Below are 11,183 nucleotides of genomic sequence, written 5' to 3' on the forward strand. Positions count from 1 at the left end.
ACACAATCTACGAACACTACTTACACTATAATTTCTCTCTTTTTTTTACTTTACTAATTGCATATTAAAACTCGTATCATTTGTAAATTTAACTAATTTTTAAGTATTCGAGGAAATACTATCCAACACCAGTTTGAAATATCTAGCATAGGCAGTAATGTAAAATCCACAAGTAGGCCAGATCTCGGCTTCATAAAATACAATGACGTCTAATGGGGACCTCATTAAATCCCCAAGGTAGAAACTTTATGTTTTTGAGGGAGCACCTATTTACACATATTACAATAAACTCAACATAAGGAGCTAGATAGCCTGAAACAAAGGTTTGATAGATAACGACTAGACATGCCTAAGATTTCGGAACCGCCAGTTACGGCTCCAGAAAAATCTCGAATCGGAACTGAACCTTGAGCATATTTAGTGGTTGTGTTTCCGGTTAAAAAAATGTCGATTTTGACTTCGGTTCCAAACCAGTGGTTTTTCCGATGGTTTTTTGCAGTTTGGTTAGACTTCTAACCGCCAGTTTCTGGTCGTTTTTTGAGATTCTAATGAGGTTTCGCGGTTTTCCGGAGGTTTTTCGCGGTTCTGGCACGATTTCGGTTCGGATTTTGCAGTTAACCGCTCAAACCATAAATCTTGGGAATCTCCAAAATTAACAACTACTCCTCATCGACTAAATAAATTGATGTAAATAAAATACAATTAATACAACTTAATGAAGAAGTTAGAAAAAATAGGGTCTAGTCCTGTAGCTTCTCGCTATTCTTTGATGTGATCTGAACAAAGAAGGAGGCGTAGACAGCCGTGGAGATGTAAACAACAAGTCCAGCCCCGACGAAAACGACCAATGTTACGAGCGCATAAACCGGTTTCCCGCCACATGAATAGCTCCCCAACTTGACCCGAATAAAGTCGACGATGGAGAGCATGAGGAAGGTGCAGCCCACGACGGATCCAACAGCGGACCCGAAGAGGCCGTACCTGAGATAGTCGGGGTCGATGTCGGCCTTGTGCGGATCGTTGGCGTCCATGTTGTTGACGAGGTTGATGGTCAGCTTCAGGCTCTGCGCTAAGAGCGACGAGAAGAGGAAGAAGCTGAACGACGTCACTTCGAACACGATCAGGCGCCTCACGGTCTCCCCGCTCGTTGTGCACTCGGGGCGGGACCCGGCTGACGCATTTGCCGGGATCGTCAAGGAGAATCCGATGAAGATCGCCATCGTGAAGAGGGAGTTTACATTCACTATGCCGTCTAGCGCTGTCACGTGCACGCTCGTCTTTACTGGGGCCGTGGTCGCGGTCGCGGTGCTCGGGGTGTTGGCGGCCGAGGATCTATTAGCTTGCATCTCTAATCTGCCATCACATAAAATATCACAAACATCCATCAATTTTTTTTTTTTTGGGTAAATGAATTAAGGCCGTGCTAGAAAGAGCTCGAATCTTGAGACCTGTCTTCGATCTCTCTAAAAGAAACAATCATTTTCAACTACATGAAATTCTTCATCTACTCAATATGTAATTAATTCCAAAATGGAATGAGCAATTTTACAATGATTTTGGAAGAGGAGGACTTACGCATTAATAGTGGGAGAGTCTATGGGAGCAACCGACATGCGCTTGGATAGACGTTTTTTCATCATTTTGGTGCAAGATTATTTAGCTCGTCATATAACAAATGCATTTATATAATGTGCAATTCCTTTAAAAGTTACTACTACGCGGAATTATTTGAGTTTGACCAAGTCAAATGTTGTGTTTGTGTTATATTGACCGGTACTTTTAATTATTACTCCACTTAAATAAAGCCCAATTGAATTTATAAAACAGAGAAATGACTCATGATTGTGAGATTAAGATTTAAATATTAAGCAATGTAAAGAATAATTTTAATACAGCCTAATTCAATCTAGGGCTGGTAAATTTTGACACGATACAAAAATTTGATACAAACACACACGAAATTTATGAGTTTCGGCCATGCTTTATTGGGATTGTGTACTTATTGGATTGACCCGTTAGGGACCAATAATTTTGGATTTGGGTTCAGATTCGAATTCGGGTTGGATTATTATAGATCAGTTTTAAAATTCAGGTTTAAAAATCAAGTTTTAATCGTGTAAATAAAGTACTTACCGTGTAATATTATGTTTTAATTGTATAACTTAAGTATTTATCGTGTAGTATCGGGTTTTATTTATGTAGATTAGGCTCGGGTCATTAACAAGTTGTTATCATGTAGTATATGGGTTGGATTTGAGTTTGAAGGTAGCAAGTCGGTTTGTATACGGATTGAGAGTTTCACTAACAAATCGTGTTCAAATTAGACCTTATTAAGTTGGGTCATTATCAGATTAACTTGATAATGACACAATCCACATAATTTATTACAGCTAATTAAATAATTGTAGAGATGGAAAATATTTACAAGGGAAATAATCTCCTAAAATTTCATTCATCTTAAAGATGAGTCCGTCGACCCCATCTTTAATTGAAATTTTTACCTGTGTTCCATAAATTCCTCTGCAAATATTATTCTATCAATTTAGGAAATTATATTTTCTTCTCAATATTTTCCATTTCTTTACAACTAGAACTTTTCTTTGCTTTAACACCTTTAAATCTTAATCTCGAACTTGCTATGTGTCCTTTGTCCATGTATGTAAATTCTGTAATAGAGGATGGAGCACTAACGATTAGGTTATAGACGATCTAAATAATACATTCTCTGGTCCACATTTAGTAAGAGTACTTAGTTAATTACTTTCACATTCTGTATTTAGTTATTTATAGATAAAAATTATATGATTTTAAATATGATACCAACCACAAAATATGAGAGATTATGAAAGCGAATGTAGATTGGTGGACCGTGGACCGTGTAAGTTGATTTCACCAGCGGCGGCTATGCTATGCAATAAATTACTTCATCTACTACCGCATTAATTATTTCATTTTCGACCGATGCAAATTTAAAATAACTATTTAATATTATTAAAGAATTCTGAGAAAAAAATGTGTGAAATGCATGTCCCAATTTTAATATATTTTATAATAATTGTGAATGGAATAATGTAATGTAATATAAAGTTCAATTATCAAATAAAATTTTACAAAAGAGAACGGGAACAATTAAATTAATTAATAAGACCAGACGAAAATAGTAAACTGAGTTAGTTAACCGGAACCGGATGGAGTAATGTTACCTCGCCTTTTTATTTAGAAAATGATGATTATATATCTAAGACTAAAGTCTAAAATTAGTCTCGTAAATTTTTAATTTTTTTTTTCTATACTTTTAAGTGTTTTATCTTTTTGTCACAAATAATATGTTTTGGTCCAACGGTTCATTAAAAAATTAACAGTCAACCGTGTTTAAAGTTCAAAATATGTCTTGTACATTTGAAAAAAGAAAAAATTATTTGGTCCTACACATCGAAAGTTTGTTAGCTTTTGGTCTTACATAATATATTTTATCTATATTTAACTTGTCAATTACTATAAAAAAATAATGCATTTAATGTGTAAAACTAAAATAAATTTTTAAATAAATACTATAAAAGACCTATGGATTTTATTCTTTACCTAAATATAAAAGTAGAAAGTGGGAGTATGGGCTTACCCAATTCAACAATGTCAAATAATTCAGATTAGATAGTTATCGTGTCAATTTATTATCAATCTAACCCAATTCGAAATCATCGAGTTTTAATTGGATTCTAATCAGAGGCGGACTTAAGAAGGGGTTTGGGGGTCCCATAGAACCCCCAACAATTTCACTATTTATATTACATATAGTCACATATAATCAAAATTCACTATTCAGCTCAAGTGGCTAGTCACTAAGCTTGGCAGTGTCTTTGCCTGTGTTTGAATCCCTTTGAGGCTGTGAGCGCTTTTAATATATCTCTTTGTCTTTTGAATATTTTTTTTGTATTGTTTTTTATTTTTCTTACTGCTATTAGGCACAGAAAAGGTTTATGTTTTGCACTCCACTTCATAACTAACTTATTTAAAAAATTATTCATAAATCCATAAATATCTCTAGTTTCCATATTGTTTAATTCTTTTTATCTCATTGCTCATTTCTTTCACATCTTTATAATGCCGAAACTTTTGGCAACACTGACATTTAAAAAATATCCTAGAATTGGACCCCCCAACATCAAAATCCTGCGTCCGTCACTGGTTAATCCAATAGATTCTTGTTGAGTTTGTGCGGATTATTGTGTCATCGATGTCAGCCCTCTGTTCAGTGGCGAACACGGTAAGGAGTGGGGGAGGGCTTAAGCCCTTCCCAAATCATTATTTCTAGAATTTTCTACTTTAATTTTTTTTTAAATTTTGAAAATACATACTTTGCCCTTCCCAAACTAATGATGCTACGGACTAAATAACTAGAAGTTGAATGTGAAAAATGATAGAATTTAAATTTCGAAGAAGAGTAACAATGGTTGCTCTCTTATTTAGGAAAGAAGGAAGACGTATTTGGGAAAGAAACTAACTAAATGATAAAATATTAAATAATAGTACTAATATTATGTGTATGGAGATTTGTTCTACTCTTGTTTTTATCGATATATTTGGCCTGACAGGGACGAGAAGTGTATTTTTTGGTAGAGTAACTAATTTAAGGTATTTTTATTTTCTCTTTTTTTATATTCTTTCTCATTCAATTATGAAAAAAATTAAGATATAAATATGAAATGAAATCTTTTGGTTAGATACATGTTGGACTTGGTTTATGTAAGTATAAAATATTTATGTACTTTTAAAATACTAATGTGATTGCAATTTTTTACATAATTTTGTTTTATATATAAATCAACATAAATAGAATTTGTTTTAGGAATAATAAACCTACTAGTACTAGTATTATTTTTATAATATTATTTTATTTAAAAATATATTTATTTTGGTTTTTAAATTTTTAATATTTGAATAAACCAAAAATATCGAATTAGCCAAAATTTTAAACCTGAATTGAAAAACTGTAAAAAAAATGAACTTAATCATAAATTAATTATAAATTTTGGTTTGGTTTAGTTTGATTCAGATCAAATATTCGGTTTTCGGTTGCTTTGCTCACCTCTAAGCTCAGTCCCTACAAGAAATTTTTTTTGCGTCGCCACTGCCTTTGCTAATGATACTCCACCCCTTCCATCATAAGCGAGTTACTTGTTTTTCGGGATGTCGCACAATAAGTGAGTTATTTCCATTTTAAGCAAACAATCATCACTCTTACGTACTTTATTTTCTCACCTTTATTTTTTGTGCTCCTCTACTTTTACATCTCTCATACTTTACATTCTATACTTTAACTCTTTAAATGGAGTACTAATTTCTTAAATCTTGTGCCCAAAAGAAGTGGATCTCTTATGGCCGAATGGAAGGAGTATTAAGTTACTCACTCCGTCTCAACTAAGTTTCATATTTCTCTTTGGGGGTTCCCAACAAAGTTGAGTCATTTCATTTTTTGACAAAAAACAAAACAACTCTTACTTTACTCCATCACCTACTTATTCTCTTTTATCTCTCATACTTTTTTCCTCTCTCCTATTTTATTCTACTATCATTTAATTCATTCAACACAATTTCTTAATTTACGTGTCCAAAAGAAGTGACCCAACTTAGTTGGTATGGACGGAATACTCCATCTATTTTTTAAAAATAGCAACTATTTCCATTTTTGAGTCGTTCCTTAAAAATAGAAACTTTAGAATCTTTCTATTTTAGGATATGGACTCCACAATACACTAACTCTAAATTCTCTACTTTTTCTCTTCCTCTCTCTTACTTTACTTATTTTTCTTTTCAGCTCTCTTACTTTACCAATTGTGCATTAAAGCTCATATCGTTTCAAATGTTTCTATTTATTGAATACGGAAGGAGTATTATACAATATAGCCCAACTGAAATCTTCAGGATCTTATTGGGTCAACCCTATACGGATCAAAACTCTAACGTATGGTTGTTCGTTTAATTTCGTGTGAATTCGTATTGAATTATTGTGTCGAATCAAAACTTTCCAGCCCTAAATTCAACCAAGTTGATTTGGTCTCAAGTAAGTTTTTTTTTTTTTTGGTAGAACGGAAGCTTTTTTTCATTTTAACCAACTGATGTATCTAATAAATAATTTTGAAGGAGGCAGAATTGTGAGTGAATGAACGAGGGTGAACAGACGAGAGGAATTGTTTTTTTTCACATTAATGGTAAAATTGTAATTTCAAAAATTAAACTTATAAAATCTAAAAACGACATTGTTTAAGGTCTTATTCTTCTTTAAAAAAAACCTTTCGAAATTAGAAGAATTTCAACTTCATTTATCTGTATAATGCCTCAGACATAATGATGTGGATCCATGTATTTTGTGATCCATTTCCCAAGGATTTACCCAATTTGTAAGTGATTGATCTAATATTTTTTTGTGAAGTAGATTTTCTATTGTTTCATTAAAGGCAACCCAACAAGAATTAAGGAAACTAAGATGATCAAAATAAGAAGTAACATTGGATAGAGTGGAAATTGTGATACATAGTCATTGATGAAGCAAGCTAAGGCACTTACAACATAACTAACATGCATCCATGGCTAAATCTTCAAGGGAACCACAAACCTCAAAGCATACCTCTACTTGATCCATGCTTGAACTAGCAATTGATGGAAATCTCATGCTTGAACTAGCAATTGATGGATTCAAGCAACCTAAATCTAGGAATTGGATAGAAACCCTCTCCAAGAGGAAACAAAGCTCTCAAGCATATAATTCAGCAAAAACCTAAGGAAAAGAAATGATATCAAGAGGTATTTATACTATGGGTCCAAAAATAGAAAGTTGGCCCACAAAATCTAAAAATCGGCATAATCGCCCGGTCGGGCGTTTTTCACATGCCAAAATGCCCGGCCCGGGCGTTTTCCCTGTCCCCGGGCGATTTTCACAAGCGAAACGCCCGGTCGGGCGTTTTTCCCGAAGCTCCCGGCCTTCTCTGCGCGACTTCCGTAAAACTGCCATAACTCCCTCATTCGGACTCCGATTGGGATGTGCAAGATACCCACGTGAAGCCGTTTCCAAGACGAAGACAATGGTGGTGGTTTCATAGCTTTCGGATGTCATCTCAATAGAACGATTTCCAGTTGAATCCAACTGTAGTTGAAATCCTTGACGCACGGCTTCCATGATCGTATCACATAATCTCAAGTTTTTCAACTTATATTGATTAAGGTGTTAATCATTCTTCCTTCTAGCATAAATTACTCATCTCTCGAGTCTTGTACAAAAATTTAATTTATTAATAAATTGTCAATCAATTAAAAAAATAAAATCAATAACTATTAAATCAATGGCATGAGCAAAGAAACACAATTAATTATATTTTTTAAGGAACAAAATTAATTAATTTTATAATGAAACGCGATTAATTATATTTTAATAAAAAATACCCAATATTGGTTAGGGGATTAGGCGGACCTCTAACCTGTGAATAAACTCAAAGTATGTCGTCCCAAACCACGATCCAAACCCAGAAGTGACTTGGATCCAACAACTATCCAAGCCCCACAAGTCGGGTACAACCATGATGTCAAAATCTAAACAATAACATCAATGTGCAAATGAATAAGGTAAGTAAAACAAGTCGCTAGGAAAGGCTATCAAAATAGTAATGTCAATCCACATCTCTGTGTCGGAAGAAGAAGTTAGGATACCTCAACTGATCCATCCTAACAATTACCTTCAGGTACCGAGTAGTAGAAATCGAATCACAAAAGGACATGACAGAGGTTTGGATAGGGGTGGATCGGTACGGTATACCGTATCAAGAACACCATACCGCATACCTTACCAAAAACTGCGGTATGACAAAATATCATATCGATACCATACCGAAGTTTCGGCATTTGTGGTAAACCGAAAATTCGGTATCGTTAATTTTTTATACTGTTACCTTACCGTTATTGCAGTATACCGTACTTTTACGGTATACCGAAGTCCAGTGCTGTATACCGTAGTACCGCTATGCAAAAAAAAATCTCTTTTATACACAAAATATTTAAAAGTAGTATTTTCGAAGATTTTTTCTTTTTAATTCTATTTTATATTCATATTAAATATAATGTAATATATATAATGTTTCAACATGTACCGATTTTTTGGTATGCACCGAGGATTCGGTATACCGTGGTATACCGATTCTATGTTATATACCAAATATGCGGTATATCACGGTATACCGCAGTATAGGAAAATTGATATCGTTATTGTACCAAAATCTTTCAGTATGATATTATAACGTACCGAAAATTGCGGTATACCGAAAAATCAGTATTTTCGGTACGATAAGTATGATATTTCGATGTTTCGGTATTTTTGTCCAGCCCTAGGTATGGGCCCCTCTCCCTACAAGGTAGTTGGCAACACAACTTCTATCTATGTGTAAGAATCGAATTTGAACCATAGAATGTCTAATATTCACAGAACCACACTATCCAGATGACAGTATAGAAACAAGACTCATAAGCTTCACCCCAAAGCTCGAAGCCACAACAAGAAAAGTACTGAAGGCCCTCAAATGACATCCATTAGATCCTCGAATGATGCCTCCACCACCAGCCTCTAGTATAGATGTAGAAAAGGCTCCATCTATGGTCAGCTTCATCCAAGGGGCATCGGGAGGATGCCCAGAACCACGAGCAAATACAAAACACGCATTCTGGAAGGTGAGGTAGACATAAAATTCACGGACAACAAGCATCTCCTATAGTGAATCGGGGTAAGTTTAGCAACCAGCACATAGGTGCGCAAATGATGTCCAACTTGCCAAATAACATGAGATCATAATGGAAAGGAAGGCCACTGTGCTTGTGGCCATTCCTCTCCGTCCAGAGGAACCAAAAGATCAAAAAGGGAACTAAAAAACTAATGTCCATGGCGAGAGCCCTTGGGAATGATATCCGCTAATAACTAGTCTAAGTGCAATATCAGTGCCAGTGAGAATCTGTGTGCGGGAAGATGAAAACTACGCACTGAAATACTCCCACACAGAAATTGCTGACTACCTCGAAATAAAGACATGACTCAAAGACTCGACAGAAAACGACTGGAAACACTGATGACTGTAGCTTAATATCAAGCAGATTCAATCTATTACACAACAGCATGCATAAGAACACTGAGATGGTTGGGTCACTCATCCATTCCAAATCAATCTAAAAATATGATACTTTGGCAGTCTCGTCCTGATTCTCTCCCATGTTGAGGTCACCGAGAACTCATTGTGGATGGTCAGACTCTAACGCATCACTCCGTTCACCCCACCTCGATCGGCGTTGTTCTAATTTGGCCAATCACATCGGCAAGAACATCAAACCTTAAACTCATATCATGCAACATATTATCATTCTATGCATTGTCATTCCAATATGATGCAACGGCCTGGGAAGGGGGAGGATCATTTCCCGGGATACACAAGCTCCGGATAGGGCGATCCCCAAGCCAAATGTGAAGCTGATTTTCCCCTCACCCGAGGACCAACAGATATAGTCATGCATGAATGGCCAAATACGACAAAGACAACACCAAACAGGGCTATCATAAGATAAACATGCAGATGAATGCAACTGTCAAGGAAAGATCCTACACGAAAGAAGCGACCACCAAAGCTTGAACCTAAAGGCCACCGCCATCTCACGAAATCGCCGAATCCCCATGCCCCCTCATCTACAAGAAAGCATATAATATCTTTCTACAAAATATCTTATGCGGATTCCTCTTCTCTCCAGTAGTACCCTAGAAATATCTTGCCATAATCCTCTCAAGCTCATCAAGGAGACCAACAAAAGGATTCATGACCTGGATTATGTGCAGAGGAATCGCAGCCAGCGTGCTCTTGATCAGAGTCAGGCGACCCCCAATAGCAAGGTGCTTATATGACCAACTGTGTATCCTGTCCAACATCATGCCGTAGCGGAAGTAAATGACCCCCACCAACATGGACGACGTGGACCTTTTTACGTTTGAGATAGTCCAAAAGATTAGACAGGTTCGAACCAAGCTCAACGACCAACCCCAAAGACCAATTGCCAAGTATAACTCCGAGGCCATGCCACGCGGTACATGGAATACGGTGCTCGGCGCGCGCGTGTGGGATCTACCGCCCATCTTAGTCCGCTATAATTATTACATGTAATAATTCATCTTACTATCTACGTCCCACAGAAATAGGTCATGTTTCATTTTTCGCCCGTCCTATAAGATAAGTCTATATCCATTTATGACAACATTTTTCACCTTCTATTTTACTTTATCATTTATAGGCCCCACCATCTTCTGCACAATTTCAACTATGGGACAGGGGGAGTATTAAATACATATATAATAAAGTTCTTTTGGTTTCTGATGTGGGATCGTTAAAAATTGGATTAATTAATCCCTATGATTTTTTCATAGCCCCTTTTACGCTTTATTATGACTAACTTTAATCTATTATTTCTCATTCACCAGGAATAGGATTTGAAAAAATGAATTTAACATGGCCATCTACTCCGAACAAAGATCGACGCTATATCATTCAATTTCAATAAATTAAATGTTTTGCCACATTTATTCATCATCAAAACCGTTTGACCAAGCATATGATTCCAACAAAAACAAATGCTAACAAAAAAAATGCATCGAACGAGAGTGGTACTCATATAAGATGCTCACATAAGGTATATAGCACATCGTTTTTCTTTATATTCGTTATGTGTTAAAAATAGTTGCATTATCATTGTAAACCAAAAGTAATTGTATAGTTTAACACTCCCTCCGCCCAATAGAAATAGACCATTAGAATTGGCATGAGTTTTAATATTTGATTGGTAAAGTAAGAGAGAAGGAGAAAAAGTAATTCAAATTGTGTAGTGGGTGGTAGGGTCCATAAGTGAAAAAGTAAAAGAGAATGAGAAAAATGTTGTCATAAATAGATATAGATTATTTTTATAGTATGGATGAAAAATAAAATATGATCTATTTCTATGAGACGAGATTAACTGATATCCATTGGACGTATGTTTTGAGAGATGTGATTTCTGCTGGAGTTGCAGTAGAAGAAAACCTATGTCGCCACCGAAAACGAACAGAGAGATGACATTAACAAAAAAGAAATATGATGGTGCAATTTTGGCTGCTTAATTCTTAACTACTCATA

At 35.5% G+C, this 11,183-nt stretch overlaps 1 protein-coding gene across 1 annotated transcript; it reads right to left on the minus strand.

The window, feature by feature from the left end:
• Positions 1 to 652: 652 nt before the first annotated feature.
• LOC125220136 lies at positions 653 to 1,665 on the minus strand. Its single transcript, XM_048122273.1, has 2 exons — positions 1,576 to 1,665; positions 653 to 1,353 (listed from the first exon to the last, which is right to left on the minus strand). The coding sequence occupies exons 1-2, from the start codon at positions 1,638 to 1,640 to the stop codon at positions 741 to 743; spliced, it is 678 nt and encodes a 225-aa protein (XP_047978230.1). The 5' UTR covers positions 1,641 to 1,665; the 3' UTR covers positions 653 to 740.
• Positions 1,666 to 11,183: the final 9,518 nt, after the last annotated feature.

This window comes from Salvia hispanica, chromosome 4, assembly GCF_023119035.1.
Source record: "Salvia hispanica cultivar TCC Black 2014 chromosome 4, UniMelb_Shisp_WGS_1.0, whole genome shotgun sequence".
NCBI lineage: Eukaryota > Viridiplantae > Streptophyta > Magnoliopsida > Lamiales > Lamiaceae > Salvia > Salvia hispanica.

What these genes read in the sequence shown, in the direction of transcription:
- LOC125220136 (XM_048122273.1), bottom strand. Translation starts at nt 1,640, where the DNA reads ATGATGAAAAAACGTCTATCCAAGCGCATGTCGGTTGCTCCCATAGAC. An exon ending in GACTCTCCCACTATTAATGC is followed by an intron (nt 1,354 to 1,575) that starts GTAAGTCCTCCT and finishes ATGTGATGGCAG; the next exon opens with ATTAGAGATGCAAGCTAATA.